Source organism: Ananas comosus, linkage group 1, assembly GCF_001540865.1.
Source record: "Ananas comosus cultivar F153 linkage group 1, ASM154086v1, whole genome shotgun sequence".
Taxonomy (NCBI): domain Eukaryota; kingdom Viridiplantae; phylum Streptophyta; class Magnoliopsida; order Poales; family Bromeliaceae; genus Ananas; species Ananas comosus.
In genome coordinates this window covers 10,928,077-10,954,521 of record NC_033621.1, presented here as the reverse complement: position 1 = coordinate 10,954,521, position 26,445 = coordinate 10,928,077, and the positions used below count along the sequence as shown (strand labels likewise).

Genomic DNA, 26,445 nt, shown 5'->3' with positions numbered 1-26,445 from the left:
ATGCAAAAGTAATCAATAAAATCAATAAAATTTTCAAAGGACTGTTTCAAAATAGGCTATAATTGAGGGGTCTTCATACATTTTTACCAAGATAATATTATGTTCACATGTATAATGTTTCATAGAAGCAACTTGTATTATTATATGTACAAAAAAAAAAAAAAACAAATTAAAGATTCTCAATCCAGGGCATCTACCAACACTATTTATTAATTTTTTATGGATAATATAATAATTAAATGGTTGATGTGACAACATAATTGTGATTAATGGTTGAGTGGGCCTTAAATTAAATGAAAGGATCTTTCAAATCTCTTTCCTCTTTATTATATCTATCATGGAGTGATTAGCTAATTATTTTAAAATTATAAGCCTCATGAAATAATTGAGTCTCTTAATTAAGCACATGTTAATATGAGAAGAGGACAAAACCCTAGTCTATCACTTAGAGGGGGAAACATAATGGAGTCCATTGCTTTCATTTTCTAATTATTTTTGTAAATTAAATTTGATCTCATGTGCATGATGTAACATTGGTCCCCATGCATGTCTCCTCCATATAAAAATAAAATAAAAAAATTTAATTGCACCATTGATCCCTAACTCTCTCTGGCAATTTTACTCGCTAATCTTTATATTTTGTTGTAGTTAGGTTTCATTCTTCCAAATTCTAATCAGTTTTGACGGAATATGTCATGTCAGTTGCAATAAAGTCATCTTTGCTTATATAGTCCAAGATCTTGGTTCAAATGCCCTCGATCAATATGTCAACATACACAGTCTTTCCAAGTTTCTGGAAGAGCTTGGTATCAGGCCATAGCCAATGCCACATATGCAGAATGCTCCAAAAGAGATGGTAGGCGTCACGTGCGAGGTAGAAGTGGCTGTAAGTGCAGAGAATGACATTGATGGTGCTGAGATTGAAGTTGGGGATCTAACACATTCTTCTTCAGTGGTAATTGCCACAATAATCTTATTGTATTAGAGAAGGGTGTTGAATATAAATATAAATAATATCGTTCTCTACTGGCTTACATTTTTTAGATAACAGACAGTTTTTTTATAATTTAACATCACCATTTAATTTAAGTCCATATCTTGTGCTTTTGAGAGTATAAAAATAATGCTTTTAACCACGACATTACCAAACTAACTCTTAATTATTTATTTTTATATATATATATATATATATATATATATATATATATATATGAAAAAGCAATATAAAGTTAGGAGTTTGTTAGAAAAAGGCACCATCATGTCACTATGACTTTAAAATCTCCTTTTTTTTTTTGCAAAAAAACATGATTAAAGTTTGGTTAATTTTATGACTCCCACTTATCCAACAAGATCTTGTGAGATCAATAGCCAGCTATTCCACACACAATGTGACATGCATTCACATGGGGGGTTTTGCATTTATTAAGGTGCCAAGCTAATGGTCTCTTAAAGTGAGAAAAATAATTGTTTCAAAAAGCATGTTATGATCATTGTTGTTATAATGAATATCTTATCACAAACCACATGCATGCTAGGACACTAACACTACTAAGTTAGTGTATTTTATGTTAGCTTCTCTTTTTTGTATGATTTAGTAGAAGCTTTTTTTTCCAGTTTTCTCCACGAACTTTTGCCTTCATCTTTTTAGGCGTATATAAATTTATATCTATTATTCTGTTGTTTCTTTTGTTTTCTCGTGTACCAGCTCTACATTCGTCTCAAGTTACGCCAAAAAGATTAAAAAAACATCAAACATGGCAAATTAGTGACCCAAACTTATCTTATAAACCAAAAAAACTAAGGACCCAACTTTTTCTTGTGTGAGAGAAAGACAAGGACCCAACCACATTTAGTTTTTGATATGATCTAGCATCTAAGATATGCAAAATCAAAAGGAATCTTGAGGCATTAATTCCTAGTGTTTTAAAACCTCTTTTCTTTTTTTATTCAACTTATTAAGTGTTTCTGTCATTCATGAGCTAGCAAAACTTTTTCTTAAGATTCCAAATTAAGTTTATTTCTAGCGCAAGTGGCAAAGAATTTGATGGTTGGTATCCGAGGTGCTAAGTTCGAATCCTAATTGATTCACATTTCTAGCTAAGTTTATTTCTAAATGAAATAAACGAAGCAGGTAGCATGCTACCTATCTCTCAAAAAAAAAAAGATTCCAAATTATGGCTTGTTTTGGCTTCACTGCCCAATAACTTCTTGCTGCCTTGTAAGTGTTGTTGTCAGCACTATCTGATGCAGTTGGTTGATATTCTACGTTGCTGATTGAGAGATCAGAGGTTCAATCCTCGTAATACTTTTTTATTTCTCGGCTTGTTAAAAGGGAAAAAAAAAATTATATGTTTTTAACACGGTACGTGCATAAATGGCAGAATGCTTGCAGTCCATATGTCTAAGCAATTTGTTTGACAATAAAAACTAAAAATTGATTTATAACTTTTTTTTTGCTTCTACATTAATTGTTTAGTATATTTTTTTCACTTCTATATATCTCAAGATATCATATTAAATTTTTGTTCTTTTATTTCCTCAACCTAAAAGAGTAAGAAAATCCATCCCCTGGCACAACCAAACACACAAAATTTTTAATTACTAAAATAAAAAAAGGCAAAAAGTCTAAATAAAACCTAATTCTTTTTATTTGTTAAGTGTTTAATTAACATCAACTTTCCAAGTAAAAAAGTTATTTTAAAAATCAGACCAAATAAGTATAAAAGAGCTAGAACAACCAATTTTTTGCTGGTGTATGAGAATTAATTGATGGACATGCATATGACTATATGTGACATGTACAATAATTTATGTAAGGCATTAGCTAATATATAGTTCTTTTTTTTATTTTTGTTTAGGTTTTTTTGTATTATTTTAGAAGGTTGAGATCCATGAAGATGGGGGGTTAATCATATTAAATCATACCATCATGCTTATGTATAGTTGTAGATTGAAATATTAAAGCACATAGTGATAATATAAGGTAGTAGCAAGTTGCAAATTAATACTACAATATTCTAAATAGAGCAAAGTTCCTAAGGGTTAAACCTACATCGTGATTTAAGAATTTATAATAAAAAATTATTGTGAATAATAAACAATTGTTAGCTAAAAGATCGATCTAATAAAAAATGACTTAGAAATTGTCCTACCACCTCCTTTCATAGGCATAATGAATATCAGATGAGTTATATATGCCACGTGAATTGACTGAAGGTAACAAAATAATAAATATGAATATATGTCATAATTAAGATGGTGCAATTCTGATATATGCTGTTACCGAAAAGATTAATCTAAATAAAAATGGATATGATCAAATTATGTTCAGCCTCGATCTAGCCAGATTTGCTAATGTGTCATTTAGTTGATTAAAACTAAAGAATGTCCAAAATTAACATATATATATATATANTTAGCAAATCTGGCTAGATCGAGGCTGAACATAATTTGATCATATCCATTTTTATTTAGATTAATCTTTTCGGTAACAGCATATATCAGAATTGCTAATGTGTCATTTAGTTGATTAAAACTAAAGAATGTCCAAAATTAACATATATATATATATATATATATAGAGAGAGAGAGAGAGAGAGAGAGAGAGAGAGAGAGAGAGAGAGAGTAGAGTAGAGCTACTATGCTATCGAAAACATAGAAGATCTGGTGTTTCCGACTTTTTTGCCCTTAAATCAGTCCATTTAATTATTTCTAATCTTTGGATTAATACTATTATTTTGTGAGGACCACTCAATCCTAGGAGTACTGCTAAACTCTAGCAGAGTCCGTAATCATCCCAACCGTATAATTCTTGATCCAAGGGTCAAAAAATCGAAAATATAAAATTCTCTATACTTTCAATAGTACAGTAGCTCCACACTCTATGTATATACGCACAGGAAGGCCAGTTTTCAAGAAAAAAAGAAATGGTCTAGCGTATTATAATAGCTGAATTTTACTTTTTTCACTTCAGATCAAAAAGTTTCAAATTCGTTAAAAGAGGCCGGCTTATGGAATGGTTATAATTTGTGCGGAAAAAAGTGACGTTTGGTCTTAATCCAATGGAAAACTTCAAATACCCCCATTGTGGTTTCACTTTTTCTCATTTTAATATTCTATGGTTTAAAGTGTATTAGATTAGTACTCTGTAGTTTTGCACTTTTTCACTTTAGTACCATGTGGTTTAAAGTGTATCAAGTTAGTACCCTGTGGTTTCGCACTTTATCACTTTAGTACCCTGTGGTTTCGCACTTTATCACTTTAGTATCATGTGGTTCAAAAATCACAGGGTACTAATTTTATACAAAAATAAAAGGAAAATTTTCAGAAAACCCGCCCTGTGTTTTCGTAGATTCTCACTTTGCCCCCCTGTGGTTTAAAATGTATCAATTTGTCCTCCCTGTAGTTTCTTTTTTCTCTTTTTCTTCTTAATTTCATTATTTTTTTTTCTTAAATCAGTGATAAAGTTAAAATTAAAGGGTACTAAAGTGAATATTTGATAAATCTAGATGGATATCTGAAGTTTTTTGTATATAATTTAATGAAATATTAACGAAAAAGCTACCGAAAAGATAAAAACGAAATCACAGGAGGGCAATTTGATATATTTTAAACCGCAGGGGGGCAAAGTGAGAAACTACGAAACCACAGGGGGGGTTTTTGAAGTTTTTCCAAAATAAAACCACAAGGTGCTAACTTGATACAAAAATAAAACTACAGAGTACTAACTTGATACACTTTAAACCACAGGATACTAAAATAAAAAAGTGTGAAACCACAGGGGGTTTTTTAAAGTTTTCCCAAAAATATAAAAAGATATAATCAACTCTGAATCTATCAAGTAAACGGAGCGAGATGCAGAAGTCTCTTTTTTTCCTTCGATCCGTCCCGATCCGTCCGCCAAAAGTGCACTGCCACTCCGATCCACCCCAAATGAAGCGATAAATGGAAGCCAAAAATAGGATTAAAATTAACTCGCCCTGACCTAGTAGAAAATGAAGTGGGAGGTGGGGGACCACTCCCGTCCCTTGGCTCGCTCTGTTTACTTCCCTGTACATAACGGAGCTTATATTAGGTCTATTTTGATATTAAAAAAAAATAGAAATTGTGAACTAAAAATAGTTGAAACTAACTAGATAGAAATTTTGAATGATACCATTTTATTTTGCTCATTTTGCTTTTCTCATACTATTAAATCATTGCTTTATAATACAGTCATCAGCTTCTATGTAAACTTATCAATTTGTTAATAGTAGTATAAAGATTGGCGAGACACCGATAGTTTAGTAATATTATAGAGAATATAAAATAGAAAATAAAAATAAATTTAAAGTATAATATAAAAAAAATAACAGGATGATAGTTTGATAATGTTTTTGAAAAAAAAAAAGTCTAATACAGTATAGCAAATAAAAATAATACTAAACTATAGCATAGTAGGATGGCGTCATTGAGCCGTATAATTTAGACCAAAAAGTCGCATCTTTATTTCGCCGAAAATAAAGGAGATGTTTTCATCGCAATATGCGGAACGTAATATTAAGTACGGAAACAAACATGATATTTTTCTAACGTATTTTCTCACTGCACGTAAGGCTGTCTCTCTGCAATCCCAAACGAAGCCTAAATTCGTCTATAACTTCACTTTCTCATTAAGTCATAATTGACTTTGCTCTACATCAAGTTTATTTCAAGAGAAAGAGATAGAAAAAATAGTAAAAAAATTAACTATTGTAATCTTTTTTTTTCATTCTCTCATGTGGTAATGTAACAATTAATAGTAAAAGTGGGATACTTTGGTTACGAAGTTACTAATTTTCTATCAAACAAACAGCGGTGATATCTATAATTAATTAATAAAAAATAAAATAATTATAGTTATATAATTATAAAAAGTTCCCTAGCAATTTAATGTTTGTCTCAATTACCCTTATGAATAAAAAAGTTGTATCAATTATTTTTCTACACTTTGTTGTTATCTCAAATAGATCCAGCTATCCAAGATAATTATTAAATTCAACTTTAAAATTTTGTAAAATTAAATTTACAAATAAAGTTATCTATAATCAATGCAATATAATCATAAAAACTGAATAAAATATTGCTCACTGAACTATTAATTTTGATAGTATTAACAAAATAAGAGATCTCCTTTATCTAAATTTTTTTAAATTTTTTTGAGTTGCAAATTGAATATATGTTGAGATATGGAACAATGTGGTATGCCAACTTATTTTAGTGAAGTTTCACAGCTTAATTTGTCAAATTTATAAATTTTTTAATCTTTTTGAAATAATCACAAAATGTAGGGTGATAAATGAGCAATTTTTAACACGGAGTGGTAATTCAAACCGGCGTTAAAATATAAGGGGGCTTTTTATAATTTAACCGTGAACAAACTTAGATAAGCACGTGCCAAGATCATCAAAACGAGATCACCTACGCAATTTGTTTTTTTTTAAAAAAAATTTTATTATTATTTGTTTTTAATTTACAAAAGAAGACACAAGTTGTACTATATATATAAAGAAATATATTTATGCAATTGATTAAGATTCCTCTTGTGACTCTACAGCATATATCTCACGGGTGGATTACTAGGGATTAGTACTAATCATGTGCATATCCAATTGTTTAATATTTATTTCCGCATTTTTCGAGGGAAAAAAATAAAAAATAAAAATAAAAATAAAAACATTTGGGTCCTTTCCAACTTTCATGGTTACTTCCCAATGTTGAAAAAAATATGGTTTAAAAAATATATATAGCATGTAAAAAAGCACATGCGCTTTTATAGATCGAAACAAAAGATTATAATACTTTGGAGCTTCACCTCTTTAAGACACGTTACGTTATGTTCATCCGCTTGAAATGGGCCGAACTTGGATGGATCGGATCCGAATCCGATATGGTTGGCGAGAAATTTTACACTGTCGCACTCGCACCACGTCATCAATAACAAACCAATCATATTTCTCCAAGGTGTCCTCTCTGTTCCGTTTCAAAGGGTTCAACGGGCCTATTTGACCTAGCTTCTGAAAAAGTGATTTTCATAGAAGTGATTTTGATTTAGAGAATTGATTTTGGTAAAACGCTGTAGAGCGTTTGGCTGAGTTTAGAATTTAGAATTTTGAATTTCAAAATTTAAAAATTTAAAATTTGAAATTTGCAAATTAAAACTTATAATTTTAAATTTGAAACTTTCAAATTTTTAAATTTAAGTTTTAAAATCTGAAATGTCAAAATTTAAATTTTATCTTAAATTTAAAATTTAAATTTTTGATTTTTCAAATTTAAAATTTTGAATTTTAAAATTAAAAAGTTGAGATTTGAAACTTAAACTTAAAATTTAAAAGCTAAATTTTAAATTTGAAAACTTGAGATTTAAAAATTCAAATATGAATTTTAAAATTTTAAATTTTAAATTTAATGTTAAATTCATACTTTGAATCTAAAATAAAAATAAAAATTTAAAATTTTAGTTCAAGATCAGAATCAGTTTTGAAGAAGCAGTTCTTTTCTATTTCTGATTCTGCGGCCTTCAAAATCAATTTTCTGATTCTGAAAAGTGGAATCGGATTTTTTTTTTTTTTTTCTGTCGTTCTCAAACGCTCTACTGAACTCAAAAGTAACTTTAGATTCAAAATCACTTCTGATAACTAAATTCGATAATCTCGGCCGAATTCCGAAACCAATACCAAATCCACAAACCAAAAAAAAATTAAAGTTTAAAACCGCAATTGTAAGCTCTTAGTTTTGAAAACCCAAAATCATATAATTGTATCTTGAGATATTACCAACTTCACCGGTGGACAAAATTATAACCAAATAAAATCCAAAATCTCGAGATATTAATGACTAAATATAGTGAATATTTTGATCTGAGAGCATTGTACCAAAATCTAATAGTTCAAGATGGTAAATTTAGCTTTGATTCGAAATCTATTAAATAAAGCAGGTTTCTACTTGCACAAAAAAATTATAAATTTTTTTTTTCTTTTTCGGGGTTCGATTTTAGGTTCAATTTCCGATTGGGATTCCGATAAGAAATTTATTAAATTCGTAATCATACTTGTACTTTCTTGATTTGATTAATTACCAACCATTTTAATTTAACTGGTTCGGATTATCCTGCCAGAATTACGGTCAATCTTATCAGGATTATTGTATTTTATTTATCTAGTTTGTAATGTGATCGGTAATATAGCATTAAAATGGTGCAGAATTATTTTAAAAATATTACCAAGCGGGGGAAGTGTCTCGTTATTATTATTTATGGCGGGTTATAGCATTAAAATGTTGCAGAATTATTTTAAAAATATTACCAAGCAGGAGAAGTGTCTCATTATTATTATTTATGGCGGGTTATCTTACATTCCCCCACCCGGCCCGATATCAAAAGACAAACACTAAATTTTAATACGTTTTTTTAAAAATTTTAATTTAAAATTTTGAATTATCATATTTTAAATTTTAAATTTTAATTTTAAATTTTAAAATTTTATATTTATTTTTTGAATTTTACATTTTGTCAAATATGAAGGCAATTGTGGGATGGACTATATTTTATTGTCAAGGTTACTGAATTTTATAAAATGAACCAAGCATAGTAATTGTATATACACTATAATCCAGCATTATATTACTCCATTAAATCAAATGCTCTAATGCAATAGTAATCTGATTCAGAAATCTCAAATATCTGGTTATGTCAAAATAACCGAAAATATTACATAACGCAAACCAGACGATGTTTGGCTCGATATAATTATGAATACAGTGCAACTAGATATGCACATGTGGATAGAAATGCAGTAATTATAAATTATATGCATTTTATTTGGTGGATGTAATAAAAAATACTACAGCTATAAATACTTTGTTTGGTTGCATGCTATTTAGAAATGCATTTACGAATTGATATCATTTTTATATATAGGATGATGTGTTTACCCCTACATAGCAAGGACAAAAAATATATATTTAAAAGATAATTAGAAATATAAGTTTACCTTCTTTTCAAGTGCTGCCGTTAAAACTACGTCAATTTAAACGTAATTCCAACTGCTGTAATTGAATTTTCTCTTGCAATTATAACTTACTAGTTAAATTTAAATGTATCAAAACAAACGCCGAATTTAAATTTTCATATAATTAAAATTATAGCACAATTATAACTACGTATAACTACACAGCCCCATAAATTCAGTTATAATAACTGCATACGAGTTCAAAATAAAAAATAAAAAAAAGGGAAAACTTCAAAAACCCCTCCTGTGGTTTCGTATTTTCTCGCTTTGCCCCCCTGTGGTTTAAAATATTTCAATTTGTCCCCCTGTGGTTTGGTTTTTATCTTTTCGGTAGCTTTTTCGTTAATATTTTATTAAATTATATACAAAAAACTTCAGATACCCATCTAGATTTATCAAATATTCACTTTAGTACCCTTTAATTTTAACTTTATCACTGATTTAAGAAAAAAATAATAATAAAATTGATAAGAAAAAGAGAAAAAAGAATTCATAGGGGGGCAAATTGATACATTTTAAACCACAGGGGGGCAAAATAAAAACCTACGAAACCACAGGGGGATTTTTAAAGTTTTCCCAAAAAAAAAAAAAAGTTTAGGTACTCATAGTACTGCCCTACGGTCCAAGCACAAAAATGCCGAGAATGCCTACATTTTATTTGACTACCGAGTCAAAGCAAACTCAAAACCTATAGTTTCGTATTGAAATATCTTACCAACTGAGTTAAGGCGGTTTGGTTATATATCAGAATCTATGCTTTCGTATCAAAATGTCTTATCAGCTAAGTTACGATGGTTTAATTATATGTCTTAATACTTTAGGTGGATAGCATAATTGGGCCACTTGATTCCTTTTGGGGTCCCACTATGTCGTTTCCTACCTTGGCCTTTTTTTTTCAACCTAATGATCACTCTAGGTTACTAGAGTTAACTAATATAATAGATATAGGTGCATGGGGCACGTGAAATAAAATTAAAAAATAATAAAAATAAATAAAAATATAAAGGATTAATTTTATATAGATACCTGCAAAGATATCAAATAGCAAAGGCTAAATTACAGAAAATTTTTCTGTTAATATCCGTTTTTTCACTTTTCCCTCCTGTCATTTAAAAATCTACATGTTACTTTCTTAAAAAATAAAAAAAATTAACAAACCGTTGTAACAAAATGACCAAAGTATTTATCATATTCGGAGTGGGCATGGACGGAGAGGTGGGCAGGGGCGAGGGTGAGGCGGCGGAGGCAAGTGAGGGTGTGTGTGTGGGCATGGACTGAGAGGTCGGCGAGGGCGCGGCGGCGGAGGGCGACGTGGCACAGCCGAGGATGAGAAAGGATGAAGGTTTCAGAAATATTTTGGGTATAAAAAATATGATATAAACGGAACCCAAAGAAACACTTACGGCGAGGGTCAAATCAAATATTTGTTTATTTTTTAAGAGAACAAAGGGTAGGTTTTTTAATGACAGAGAGGAAAGTGAAAAAGTGGGTATTGACAGTGAATTTTTTGTAATTTAACCAATAGCAAATATACCCTAATAAAACTTAAGTTATCAATTTTATTCCTTTAAAAATTTTCTGGTTTACAAATATATCCCTCTAAGAGTTCTAGTTGATTCATATATGTCCTTACCGTTTGATTCACCATTATCTTTTTAATAATTAAAACGTAAAATGGCTATTTTGCCCTTAAAAATTTTTATCTATAAAAAACTATCTTTCTTTCTCTCTCTCCTTGCCTTCGCCGCAGCACGTGCAACATTCCTCATATTTGCCGCGATCGAGAGCCTTGCCTTCGATGTCGCCGCAACCGTAGATCTCATCGTCGCCATGGATAAAAAAAAGAGGGCAAAAAAAATGATGGGACTCAACATTAGAATACAAATTATATGTATAAGAGATTAAAAAAAATAAAAATAAAAAAAAAGTCATTTTACACCTTAACTAACTGTGGTTAACTTTTCTAAATTATCTAAATTTTGATAACAGAAAGATATATCTGCAAACGGGATGACGTTTAGAAAGATAAATTTGATAATTTAAATTTTATAGAAATATATTTGTTATTTGATATCATTGTAGAAATCATATGCGATTATTTCAAATAAAATATAAAAAAATTTCATGTGGTAATCATTTTTTTTTCTGGGCCTATTAAATAATCAAATGCGGTAGTGATTACGCACATGATTTAATATATTTGAATTTTTTTAAAAAAAAGAAATATCAGTGTATTGTATTCTAGTGATCTTAAAATTGACAAATATTAATTATATAATTTAACTTTTAAAAAGTAGTTTGGATCGTATTTAATTGCATTCATCATTTGATAAGAACATCTCATCATCAAAAATAGGATAAAATTAAATATTTTTTTTTTACTTTTGGAAGTATTATAATTCTAATAATTTAAAGGTAAAAGTAATGACATGATTGAACCAAGTTGAAACTTAGAATAACCACCACAAACAAAGCAAAGCTATTTCATACATAATGCAACTTATACTCTAATAAAGCACTTCACAGTTTTTATTGGGGAAAATATACAGAGATTCCCCTAAACTATAGCAATTAAAGAAATTTATTTATCCTATTCTATCATATACATTATATGCACAACACGACACAAAACGAATCAAACTATTTGATAAAATTTATAAGATCTAATTGCAAAAATTGAGGAGCTAAGGTCCCCATTGGTATAATCGTTGTTTCGTTCTGTATAATTTGATATATTGGTAGAACAATTTTCTTTTATTGTCATTATTGGTTAGCTTGCAATGCATTCCGTTCAAATGATGAAGAAAAACTTGTTTTAAAAAAATGAGAAAGACAAAATAAGTTGCTTCCAAGATTTTTTTTTTTTTTTTTGTTGCCAAATAAATAATTTAGATGAAAGGATTACAAACAATCCACTATCTCCTTCAAAACTATTTGTTGATTTAAAGAGACCAGCATTTTATCCGCTGACAGGAAGTCAAGTTGGGCCGAGTCACGTTGGAATGACAGAAAGTCAAGTTAAATCGAGTCATGTTCAAAGTGGCAGAAAGCTGATTGAACGGTATCATAATCGAGACCTATTGACACTGCCTGTACGCTGAATTAGTTACGGCTTGAATTTGGAATTAATGATTAGAGCCAACGATTAGGTGCTCGGAGGGGAGGGGAGAGGGGGCAAGGAATTGGTGGCTCAAAAAAACCAGCATCACGAGACCCATGAGAGTTGTGTCGGTAAACTTTAAATGAATTAATTATATCTTTCTTAAAACTCGAACTTTTGGAATATAGTTTGGGTCACCGATCCAACACTATTTTACATAAATTTTCTAAAGAGAAAAGAAGAAAAACAACAACGATGCTAAACGAGGCCTAAAGTTCAGGGTAGACTTTTTTCCCTTTACTTTCCCCTTTTTAAGGATTTCAAGAGGTTTTGGGGGTTAACCCTCCAGGGCACAAATCAAATTCAAAAATCAAAATCAAGTAACTAAGCAAATTACCATGTAAGCAAATTTAGATCAGTTAACATTATGATTATTTGATATATACATTATTGGCAAAAATGTATGGCGACCTCATGAACTTTAGCTCTTTTGCAAACAGACGTCTGAACTTTTAATTCTGGCAAAAAAAAAAAAAAAAAACTGCTCAAACTTTATAAAATAGTTTAATTGAAGAGAGAGGTCTATTAAACTATTTGATAAAATTTTAAAAATCTCTCTATCAGAATTGAAAGTCCAAGCACCTATTTGCGAACAAGCTAAAGTTCAGGGGGTCTCCATACATTTTACCCTTATATTATTTTATGCACAAAAGCATACAGTCAAGTAAGAGCTAGCAATCAGTGTTTGCGTGTGTCGACGCATTGACAACTACTGAAGAACAATTTCATAAAAAAGTCATGAAAAACATGGAAAGTGTTTGTATTAATTTTTCTTATTAAGGAATAAAGCAAGCACAATAACAATTAACAAAGAGGTGAAAACACACACAAATTATCTGAATCATGGACCATTTTGAATAGGCTACCCAATCTTTCAAAATTTTGACATTAGAGCTAACCTTTCAATTTGATTGATTTGAGTCCATCAACGATACTTTGACTTCGAAATTCAAGTTAATTACTTACTCCAATAAATTTATAGTTGTAAGAATTGCATGAAGTATACTAATTAGACGAGTAAAAATAAACAACGCATTTAAATTTTGAAGTCAAAATATCCTTGACTAACTCAAATCAAACAAATTGAAAGATTGAATAGTAAAATCAAATTTTTGAAAGATTAGATAGCGAAATCAAAATAATCCATAGTTCAGGTAAATTATATAAATTTTTACTTTTAAGTTAATTATTTACTTTAATGAGTTTCTAGTTATGAGAATTGCATGAAGTGTCCTAACTAAACTTATAAAAATAAACAACACATTTAATTTTTGACGTCAAAATACTGTTAACTGACTCAAATCAAACAAATTGAAAGGCTTAAATACTAAACTCGAAATTTTGGAAGTTTTGACAGCTGATTCAAACTGGCCCACAGTTCAGATACGTTCTGTATCTTATTACCTAAAATATAATCTCACAATCTTTCATCACCACATTTTTGAAGTAAAAACTCTCAGAAAGATGTATCTTGGACCAAATCAGGCTCAGGAAAATGTTTACTATCGAAACTCGGTCACCAGGACATGAGAAACGTTGGATTAATTACAAATCAATTTTGTCCTCGCGATTTCAACTGTAACAATTTAGGCTCAGATGTTTACTCTGCATAAAAATTCAAGCCATTTTGTTTACCCACCGTCTCAGAAAGACGCTACCGTCAGAATCATCGCTGGAATTTGTTTTGTTGGAATTAAAAATCTCAGGAAAGTAAAAATTGAAGCAGAAGACGAAGCTCAGAGACTACGTGGTAAAACAAATACTCTGAGAATGAAATTGAAATCAGAGTTGATCTCCAAATGCCAAAGCGTTACAATCAAAACTTCGAGGACGAAACCATACTTGCAATTGACCCAAAGAAACTATCATGCTTAAAGATGATAGGGGCATGCTCTATTTGGAAGGAATCTGGTAGGCAAAGGCGCCTCTTTGTTAGAAACTTTTAGTGTGGAAAAAAGATGAAACGAACTATTGAGACCCACAAAAGCGTCTGCTTATATATGCGGCAGTGAGAAGCTCTGAATCTAGAGCCTCTATAAAAGCATTATCTGGGTCAAACAGGCTCTACCTCAAATAAGATTGACAAGAAAGGCAAAGATGATGAGATTAATAATAACACTTAATTATGGCACCCAATTGTGTCGAAAACTTACTGACATAGTACGGTATGGCATATAAGGGTTTTAAGCGATGCCATTGGCATGGAGTCGTATCATGCCGATATCTTATCGGTACGATACGGTATGGTGGGTACGGCCCGTACTGATGGACACAAATAAAGAGGGAAGGCATATCCGCATATGGAAGGAGCACATGAAAACTAAGGCTGGAAATAACTGAAAATCTTGTAAATAAGAAACATTTAGTAGATAAGATAAGCGTTGCTTATCTTTTTGCCTCAGTGTTTCAGCTTTAGACAACAATCAAATCCACTCAAAGAGGAAGTCCAAGTTACTCTGTTAGCCTCCACATCACATGCAAAACCAAATTCTGCAGCCAAAAAAAAAAAAAAAAAAAGAAAAGAATAAATACTACTTGAAAATTGAAATAACTCAGGCTCTGTGACAAATTAAAAAAATTAGAGGAATTATCGAGTTTAGATCACAAAACAAAAAAATTAGAATTAATCTGACATAAGAAAAGAAAGATTCATAATGGATTAACAGCTAATCCATTCTACAGAGTTTTAGGGCTGTTTGAATATGTCAGAACAAGTTAAATTTAGTAGTAACTTGCACGCTATGTTGAGTCTCTCTATTATAATAATAACAATAATCTAGGGGTTTAATTTATAAATGTCGTCAAATCTTACTAAATCTGATTTCTTTTAGGGTAGTATATTCCCCCTACATGGTACTTTACTATTTAAATTTGACTTACTATCAAGCGTGACTCTTCTAAGCATCCAGTGACATAAAAATTTTGACAAAAATCGCCTAGTTTCGTATCTAGGAAAATGGTTCTTAATGGACTTTAGTATTAGAACGGATTTCTTATAAAGCGTGATTCTTCAAAGCTTCCAGTGACCTCAAAATGCCTAGTTCCATATGTAGACAAAAATTAGATTAGCCGACCTAAGGAAACATTTTTCCAATCTACAAAGGAAAAGGAGAACAAAAGCTCAAAACCTTTAACCAAGTCAAGAGGAAAGCAAGAGGAAACAACCTTATTTACTCTTCCATTTGATCATTTGATCCTCTTCCTTCTGCACCCATACTTTAACCGTCTTATCATTACCTAGCGCACCCGACGCGATCATGTTCTCTTTGGGATGGCACGAAACGGCGATGACCGTGTCTGTGTGGCCCTCCAGTCTCTGAACGATCTTCCTCGTTTGAAGGTCCCATAAGTACACACAGTTGTCCTCCGAGCCGCTCACAATGTACTTACCATTCGTAATCGAGAATGCAGCCGGAATGCAGAACTTCTTGTTGACATGCCCATTGTATATTTTTAGAAATTTCCCAGCAGAATAATTCCAGAGCCGCTGAATAGAAAGTTTAGGCAGGCATGTATCAGCAACATCTATATTGGGAAAGTATCTTTTTTGAATGCTTTCCAAACAATACAAATATCAACAAGAACTGTATCTTGTGCACTTAAAATTACTGAAATAAATTGGTACAGTATTGATCTCAAATAATCAAAAACAGCTGAGGTGTTATAGCAGCATACTTATATGGCTAAAAATGGAATGCTATCTATAAACTCTCCTTACTTATGTGGTTAGGCCGATTGTCAGGTCTTGAAATAGAGTTAGAGCTAAAACACAAAGGAGGATTTGAACTTTTTTCCATCGAATTGTATATGGTGATAGGACACCACCACTATTCTTGCTCTTATAAGATTTGGAGAAAAAGAAAGTTACCAAACTTTTACTCCTTCAGTGAAATATGACAGTTATTTCACTTACTTGAGTACTACAAGTCTACAAAAGCATAACGATTAGGCAAAGGCAATATGAGCTAATGTTGAATGGAACTATCACCAACATGGTATCTGTTTGCTCCAGCACTGCATTACTTCAATAAAAATCTAGACAACTTGATGAGGTTTCCAGATAAACTTTTGATGAAAATTGAGATAGCCTTCCCAACTGATGTCATAAGAACGAATTCATACCATAACATTTTTAAGGCAAAAATGACAGAATATGATGAATTATTAAAATAAATATGTCCAGAAAACCAATTCACATTACTAGTGCATATGCTAATTTTTGTTCATCTCATAATATATCACAAAAGTTAACACCAAAATTTGTTCAACTAGAGTTTGGTTTCTCACTTTCAGTGAGGAAGAAAAAAAGACGAGCTTGTCCAAGCTCTGAGCCTATGACGTTGGCCCGTTCCGAGCCACATATTATTCCCCGATTCTAAGAACGAAAGAAGATATCAATAACAAACTTGAACATCCATATACTACAAAGAGTTAATGCAGGCAGTGCCCTTAAAAAGGTCCAACAATGCGAAATAAAAGTTCTCGATCATGGAATGCCTTCCCTAAGATTTTAACAAGTAACAAGAATTTTCAACCAGCATTCCAATTGTATCTAACTATTCCAGTTATTAATCTTTAAAACCTACAAAATTCATCCAATGTACGTTCTTGATTCAGGGATCAGTTATGCATGAATAACTTATAATTTCTGAGCAATCCCATTATTCGGATATAACAACAAACAAAGTCTATCTCACATTTAGTTTTACTTTGCTGGCACAACTATAATGATTGCAGGATTATCAATTCTATCTTTTGGGTTTACATTGGACGTACAACAGCAAAACGACAAAGGATAAATGTTGTGGTTATCAGGACAAGTGGGGCCTAAATGAGGAATAGTGTTATTCCAGCAGCTGGATGGACAAGCTATTCCTGAAATCATCCTTCCTTAATGATTTGATCCATTATATTCACAGCAGCTGTTCTTATGATTCATTTGTCACGTTTTATCTCCCAACAAAAAACTCAATCTGGAGTTCAACTTCCAACCAGAAATTCACAGAACCAATTTTTTTTCCCCCCTTTATTCCCCTTTGCCTAATCACACCCGCTTATACACTCGAGCAAAACAATAGATCAACCAAGAAATTGTCAAAAACACCAAGCCCAGCAGGTCTCACCATGGTGCTATCCGGCATTCTTATGATCAGGCTAAATCCATTTATCCTAGTTCAATCCGATATTTCCATGGCAGCTGTTGTTATGATTCATTTGTCACATTGGCCTCATTAATGGAGTGCTTAATTTCTACCCAGTTATCCCCTAACCAACATTTAATCTAGTGTTCAACATCTAACAGAAAAAAAAATGAAGCAACTTTTACACACACTATTAAAAACTCAAACAAAGCAAAAAATATATAAAGAGATTACCCACGTTTAATGTCTAATGATTTATTTGTCACATTCTATCCCCTAAACAAAAGCTTAATATAGGGTTCACCTTCTAATAGGAAATTAAAAGAAGCGGCTTTCGTTTTTTTTCTTTTTTTTTTTTTACTTTGCCTAATCCCACACAATTACATACTCGCACAAAGCAATAGTATCAAATCACCGAGTCCAGCGGGTCTTAACAAAGTGCTATCGATACTTTTATAATTGTTATACCTAATTATCCTAGTTCAGCTAATCCTGAATTATCCCCTGACTAAATAAAACATAATCTAGGGTTATTCAAAGAACCAACTTTTTGTTTTCCATGTGCCTAATCATATTTACAAGGAAAATGTCAAAATTGTGGTCTCACCAGGTGCTGTCGAGCATGCTCACGAACACGAACTTGCCATTTGGAGAGAATTTCGCTAGGATACGTTTGTTCACTTTATTGCGATTAGGGCATTAATTCGGAGATAAAAGAGGGATAATGCTATTCCTGAAACTATCCTAATTTAATCCAGTGTGTTCACAGCAGCGCCTCTTATGATCCATAGTTCACATTTGGCCCCTATTACACTAACTTTAATCACATATCAAAGCAGCAAAATTCACGGGAAAAGAACCAAAATGTCGAAACCGGGGTCTCACCAGGGTGCTGTCAAGCGTGCTTGTGAAGACGAACTTACCATTGGGGGAGAATTTCGCTAGGATGCATTCCTTGTGATTAGTGGATTAATTCGGAGATAAAAAGAGGGATAATGCTATTCCCAGCATGTTCACAGCAGCGCTTCTTATGATTCACCATTCACATTGGGCCCCTATTACGCTAACAATTACACGCTCAGAGTAGCCAAATTCACAGAAAATCAAATGTCAAAATCAGGGTCTCGCCAGGGTGCTGTTGAGCATGCTCGCGAGCACAAACTTGCCATTGGGGGAGTGTTTGTTGTGATTAGTAGAACAGCTATTCCTGAAACTATCCTAATTCAATCCAGTGTGTTCACAGCAGCGCTGCTTATGATCCATAGTTCACATTTGGCCCCTATTACACTAACTTTTAATTACACACTCAAAGCAGCAAAATTCACAGGAAAAGAGACAAAATGTCGAGATTGGGTTCTCACCAGGGTGCTGTCGAGGGTGCTCGCGAGGACGAACTTGCCGTTGGGGGAGAACTTGGCGAAGGACACGGGCGGGCTCTCGTCGTCGATGAGCGTCTTGACGCAGTGGCCGGTGCCGGAGTCCCAGACGCGGCAGAGGCCGTCGTAGCTGCCGGAGACGATGAGGGCGCCGTCGCGGTCGAAGTCGACGGCGGTGACGGGCTCGGAGTGGGCGGGGAGGACGCGGAGGCAGCGCCCGGAGCGCACCTCCCAGACGCGGACGGTCTCGTCGAAGGAGCCGGAGGCGACGAGGTTGGACTGGGGGTTGAAGGCGCAGCAGAAGGCGTAGTTGGTGTGGCCGATTAGGGTTTTGAGGAGGGTAGGGTTTCCGGGGGCGGCGAGGTCCCAGAGGCGGAGGGAGCGGTCGTCGGAGGCGGAGCAGAGGAGGCGCGCGTCGGAGGAGAAGGCGAGGTCGGAGATCCCCTCGCCGTGGGCGGGGGAGAGCTCGGCGAGGAGGGAGAGCGAGTGCGCGGAGTAGATGCGGAGGGTTTTGTCGGCGGAGGCGGAGGCGAGGAGGGACCCGTCGGGGGAGAACTTCGCCGCGGAGACCGCGCGCTTGTGCCCGGAGAGCGTCGCGCGGAGCTCGTACGGCGGCAAGATCGCCGCCGCAGCCGCGTCCTCCCCGGAGGCGTCGGCGGCGGAAGCCATCGGTGCCGGAGAAGACGAGGTGAGGGGAAGGGTTTTGGAGGGAAGGGTCGGAGCGGGGTTTTGTTTTTTATTTATTGCATTATCAGGGATAGGGATAATATTTAGGCCAATTTGCATAGAAAATCTACGCCTTGCGTTCGTCTGAGAACTAAATTTTGAAAAACATCTTTTATTATTTTCGAGAAAAGAAACTATTTCGGTATAAAATTTAATTTTTAATTTTTAAAAATTTATTTTCAAAGTTTTTAATTTTTATTTTTAAAAAAATAAAATTTAAAAATCTGATCAATAAATTATTTATATCTTAAATCCATATTTTGCTTAACGATTTTAAAATTTATAAAAATAATTAAAAAATAATAAAAAAATATAAATTATTACTATTTTAAAAAAAATGAGTTGAAAGAGGGTTTTGGACTAATGAATCAAAATTGTTTAGTCGGCCAAAATCACGCTTCCCAAGGTCCATAGTGGGCCTACCCGCAGACGTTAGGAGGAGAGCTCTTGGGGCCCGTTCTCTCCGGGAGCTCAAACCCCAAGGCCCAAGATAAGTTTCTTGGGTTTCAGGCCTTGCTGTGGGCTGCTTCTGGGCATGGTATAGGCCGGACCGCCGGTGCCAGGCTGCAGCCCGGCCCGAGGCCATGCTGGTCCCGGCGGCTCGCAAGTCGTTCAGCCCGTTTTACATCCTTGCCTCCAGGCATGCGCTTTCCACGTTACAACCCCTAGACATAGGAATGTCAATGGGTACGGATATCCAAAATTTTATCCGAATCCTAACCCGAATGGAGCGGATATATTTAATGCTAAGCAGATATGGATTCGGATGTGGATATCAAAAATAAAAATCCGACGGATATAGATTCGGATATGGATTTTGACTGTACCCGACCTGAACCTGAACCAGACCCGAATTCGAATTTATTTTGCATTATGGATAATATATATAAAAATTTGATGTTATATTTGAATTTGTATTTTAAATATTTAGATTTAATGTAATATATTTTGACTTATTGAAAAAAATAATAATTGTTTCGGGTTCGAATTTTCAGGTTCGGTTTGGGATTTTTGGTCGGGTTCGGGTTTCAGATTTTTGTCGAGTTCGGATTTGGATATGGATTTTTAAATCCATCGAGTTCGGATTCAGGTTTGGGTCTCGAGTTTGGAGTCGGGTTTGGGTTCGAGTTTTTGAAAATCCGCCTCAAATCCAACCCGTTGACATCTCTACCTAGACATGCATACTCAGCATACGGTTGGTGAATTTTTATTTTTATTTCACATTGCCTTTGCACAAGGAGCACTTTTAAAATAAAATGACATAATGAAACAGTAATTTCAGATCATATTTTACAGCAAAAATTAAGAAAATGTTTGGTAAAAATATACAAAAATTACCTGAATAATGGATCACTGTAAATTGGCTATCCAACCTTTCAAGATTTTGATTTTACTATCCAGCTTTACAAATTTTTTGATTTGAGTTATTCAACGATATTGTAACTTTTAAGAGTACACTAATTACTTATTCCAACGAATTCATAGTTGCCAAAATTATATGAAGTATACTAATTAGATATATAAAGATAAATGTCGCATTCTAATTTTGAAGTTAAAGTATTGTTGACTAACTCAAATCAAATTAAAATTTTAAAAAGTTGAATAGCTAAATCAAAATAGTCTATATTTTTTATAAGTTTTGTACAATTTTACCAAATACTTGCAAATTTGAACACGAATATATAGCTTACTAAGAACTCGTGTGCTAACTAGTTTACACCACTGCTATGTACAGTTACTAATAAACATAATATATAGTCAAGCGTAGCACAATTCCTTAGCAGAATAATCTGCACTAAATACGTTAGCAATGAATATTCATATAAAACTAAACAAATACGGTAGCAGAATTGACCCAAAGTCGAAATCAAATTCGACCGAACTCAATTTTTTATTTCTGATGAATAAAAATCATACGGATATAGATAAAGAATTGAACTGATGAAAATAAAACAAAACAAATTAAAGCAATACTCTTATGCGCCATAAGATCTCAGCTCTTAAAATTTTTAAAATAGATGGTGGAGATGTCTTTTATTTAAGAGGGTAACTGGCTTTTGTTGCCTTAGGTACTAGTCACCCCTCTTATCGATTGAAAAATTTCCATCACAGCCCATCTTCGTTGGAAACCATTTTCCCTTTTTTTTTTGTTGAGAGAGAAATCCATTTCCATTGCTTAATAGCTAATTTATACTTAAAATTTTTAAGTGATAGATTATTTTTTCCATCTTCCTCTTCCATCTTTTTAAATTTCCCATCCATAGCATTCCATTTTCCTCCAAACTCATGTCTTTTTTTTTGTTGAGAGAGAAATTCATGTCCATTTTGAATTTAATTTAAAAAATAGAAGTTTTTAATTTAAATAAATAATAAAAGTTACCTTTATGAGTACAACATAATTTACAATTTAAAATAAGTTAATATATTTGAACTTTCATGTTATTTTAATATCAAATTAACAATTTGAATTATAATATACTATTCATTTAAACATAAATTTTTTCTTTCTGAAAATTAAAATTAAAATTAAATTTGAATTTAATATATACAATTATAAAGTTTAAGCTCAAATTAAATTTTATAAAGGTTTATTATTTATCAAATTAGCCACTATCTTAATTGTAAGTAACAAAATTAAATAAGGAACAAAATATTTGTGCAAGGTTAATCAAATTTGGTAATTAGCTTGTATTTGTTTTTCAATATTATCCTTACTATTAATTTTCAATGGTAACTGTTGAGTAGGTAACTACTATATAAAAGTCAATTTGTCCTTAAATATAATGGCTAGATTTAATTGAGCCCGTGTATTGAAACATTTCTAAACAAATTATATATGTATGATTTTTTTTAGAAGGAGAAGAATACTAGTCAATATATATATTATTATATATATATATATATATATATATATATATAGTACACGATACTATATATATAGACTATAGTTTAGGAGGCCGCACAAAAGCGTCATCGTTCATATCAAAGACAACATTATCTTTGGTGACAGACAGCGTTCGGCAGCTCGATGAAATGCTCGAAGAATTGGGTTCGTCCCGATTGGCGGTCTACCACGGCAAAACGATCAACTACGCTATTGCCCTCTCGGTACGTATGTTGGATGATGATTTCAGGAAAGCTGTCGCTGAGGTCTTGACACTGCTGCACCAACTATTTCATTCCCCGGGGCGCATTCTTGATACCCCCGCCAACGAGGTGGATCGCGGAGGATGAGTCGCTCTCCAAGATGACACGCAGCAAGCCAGCCTTTTTTGCCTCCGCCAGCGCGGATCGGATGCCACACAACTCCGAGTACGGAGAATCAACGCCCTGGCAATCCGTAGCTCCAGCAAAGAGGAAGTGGCCGTTGCAGTCTGTGGCCACGAAGCCGGCGCCTTCGCTCGAGTCTTTGCTGACGAAAGAACCGTTGGCATTCAGCTTTACCCAGCTCTCTGGAGGAGGGAGCCAGGAGACAACGAGGTTTTTTTTCCATGGTGTGCTTGCTTCTTCTTCAAGATCGATGTGGAGGTCACAAGCGTCGTAGGGCTGCGGAGGAGACGGAACAACGATGTCGTAGAAGCTACTACCGCAGCTGCAGCGAGACGCGGGGATGAAGCGGAGGTGGAATCAAATTAAGCGATGCGAAGAAGAACTTAGGAGTGATGATTAATTAACGTGCGAGAGAAATATATATTAAGAAATGTCAAGTTAAAAAAAAATTTAGAAAAACTATTATATTCCTGTCCGACTCGAACTCGATGTAGGAAAATTCCAACGGTTAGAGACTTCGACACAATGCTACGGGAAGATAATATTTGAATTATTACCATATTCATAATATTTTTTTTTAGAAACATATAATTTTCATAACATATGAAATTTTAAAAAAACTATTATATTCATATTCAACTCGAACTCGACGTAGGAAAATTCCAGCAGTTGGAGACTTCGAGTGTGAGACTAGGAATAAGTTGCTATTATAATAATCACTAGGTACGGGCCCGTGCTACGGGAAGATAATATTTGAATTACAACCATATTCATAATATTTTTTTTTTAGAAACATATAATTTTCAGAACATATGAAAATATAAAATATACGAAATAGAAAATATACTAAAAATGGTTAGAAAATAAACATAATATGATGGATAGAAAATTTAAAATAAATTTGCATACAATATAGTAGAATAAAAACCTAGTATAAATATTAAGAATAAAAGTTAATATAAGGCAGATTGTTTGTATAATAATGAAGAACTAAATATGAACTTATTTATATTATATATAACTATGAATTGGAGGAACATAAAACAATACGAAAGCTCTCTCCTTAACCGGGAGCTTTGATGGGGCCCACATTTTTTAGATAGGCGGGGTATGGGCAGATGCATCCGAGATTCATGAGCGGGCAGGTGTATGAGCGGGTGTAGGAATCAGTTTTGCATTCCTTTAACTAAAATAGAAGTTCTAATCATAACAACAAAATCCTAATAATATCCATTCAACATAAACATTACACTATTCATGCATGCAGAAAATCATGGTTAAAGATAATCAGATAAAGATAAAATCAATGTACCTTATGCATTGCGAACCTGGAGAAGATTTGCAAAAAAAAAAAAATCTAAATTTTTACGACAAATAGTTATGCAACACATTCTCATAGCGATTATCAAGCCAGGGGAAAAAAAACCTTTCTGCACTGAATGGCTATGGAACATGAATCATATCAAACAGTTCTTACATACATATAACAGAGTGATCTTCAACAAAATATATATTTAAAATCAAAAAACTAAAGGTAGGACAAAAGTGACATTCATGTATAATGAATAAACCTAAGACAGCACAAAAGTTATATTCAACAAAGCATACACATAAAATCAAAAGTAGTAGAGAGGAGAATAATGAGATAGTAAAATCCCAAAAAGTCCTCCTACAAAGTTCCTCTAGAATGTTCCTCCACAAAATTCCTCGACAAAAATTCACAAAGTTCCTTTACAAAAGTTCATAAACTTCACAAATTTCACAAAGTTCCTCCACAAAAATTCTTTTATAAATAAAATCAGAATATTATGCAACTGTAAGGACAAATCCAAAACCTCTAAGGGCTCCCAAGAAAAGTAACAAAGCCGGGTCTTTTATCAGAACGCCTTACCTCCCATACAACTCGTTGGACGAATTAAGCATTAAAAAGTAGAAACCTCATATTTATTCATTTGATCCAGAATGGTCGACACAACAGGGGAAAAAAAAGGAATGTGTATTATTTTTTATCGGAGAAAAAAAAAAAACTCAAAAAATGCTAGAATTGTTACATGAAAAAGTTAAAAATATTGTTACCTAAAAGGTCTTTTTCCCTTTCTCAATTTAAATGTTTCTACACTTGATTGTGAACTTCTAATACAAAATTAAAGACATCAATATATATCAAAAAACCGATTCTAATAACTAATACTATTTTTTCTTACATTGATTGCGGCAGCTGGGTTTGAAATATTTCCTCGACAATGTCATCGATTTGTTTAACAACAATTGTACTTTCAACAATTTCTTCTTCAATTTCCTGAATACGGTTTTCGCATTTCTTATTTTTTCCTTTGATTTCCAAGTCAACAGAAAAAATTTTTGTGACACGAAATGACTTGAGATTTGTACTAGACCTACGATTATCCGACACTATTTGAAAAATATAAGATTGACCAATGATATTTTTTATAACAGGTGGCAGCACAAATCTGTCCGAATTTGTTGCGATTGCTAATTGTTGGGAAATGGTACCCGTACTTTCTTTATAGGCTACTTTGTAATGGTACCCGTACCTAAGTACAAATATTATCTTCCCCACATAATAGACGATCCAAAGCCTGTGCACTAATTATAATCGTTTCGCACCCTTACTTTCACAAAAGGAGGAAAAAATATGACCAATACTGCCATGTCACGATAACCTTACTTTCATAAAAGGAGAAAAAGATATGACCAATATTGCCATAAGTAAGGATAACTGTAATAAATTTTTTTATTTTTTTTGTGAAGGCGATTATGTATCTGCATGCCACAAAATCTTCAACATAGGACAATAATTAATTAGATGCATTACAATATTCCGAGCTCCAAAAATTCAGATATACTACTTGTACACTCATAGTTAAACTCCAATCTTACACCTGCCTATCAAATTTAAACAACGCTTTTAAACATCTATAAATTTATTAAAACTTTTATAATACTTATGTGAAAATAAACCATCCAATATACAACAACATTTGCAATGCAATGGTTGCCCAACGGCCATCCAATTTGCAATGTACCAATGAATTGCTTGTATGCAATAGTTGCCGAAGGACCATCCAATATGCAACAACATTTTAGCTTCTAATCATCAAAGAAAAGGAAGCCATCCATCTCAAGGGCACCATATTTTTTTTCTGGCCCAATCTGCAATAGTATTTTAGTATCTAATCATCAAAGAAAAGGAAGACATCCATTCCAAGGACGCCACATTTTTTTTTCACCACCGCTTATCATTTAAAACCAGACTTAAAACTAGCAGCTTACATATAGCATAAAACCATATCTGAGCAAGAGAGGAAAAATGCCCAAAGCTCCATAGAATACTGCCTAATCTCCTATCTCCTAAGGCCACCCAAAAAGACAAGAACATCATTACGCAGTACAGGAAGAACATTTTTTTTTCCACCAGAACAAAAACTCATAACATAAACTTCACATAGTTCTTCCTGAAAAGCCCTGCTAAAAACTAAACCAGTATACTATATAACTATAGGAGGTTTTTTCCTAAGTACATACCCAAAACCTCTGAGAACTGCCAAAATAAAGCAACAACGAAATGGCGTCGCCGAGTCTTCACCAGACCCCTCCCCACTGCTCGCAGGGTGAACGCCACGAATGCTATGCCGCTGAAGCACCTCAGAACACTTTTCTATGTTTCCCATGAACTCACGCCTCTCAGCAACTATGAGCTCCTTCTCAGACATAAGATTATT

At 33.2% G+C, this 26,445-nt stretch overlaps 1 protein-coding gene across 1 annotated transcript; it reads right to left on the bottom strand.

Annotated features, from left to right (window-relative positions):
- On the bottom strand, positions 14,291-19,498 carry LOC109722432 (COMPASS-like H3K4 histone methylase component WDR5A). Its single transcript, XM_020250499.1, has 3 exons — positions 18,692-19,498; positions 15,355-15,676; positions 14,291-14,679 (listed from the first exon to the last, which is right to left on the bottom strand). The coding sequence occupies exons 1-2, from the start codon at positions 19,490-19,492 to the stop codon at positions 15,356-15,358; spliced, it is 1,122 nt and encodes a 373-aa protein (XP_020106088.1). The 5' UTR covers positions 19,493-19,498; the 3' UTR covers positions 14,291-14,679; position 15,355.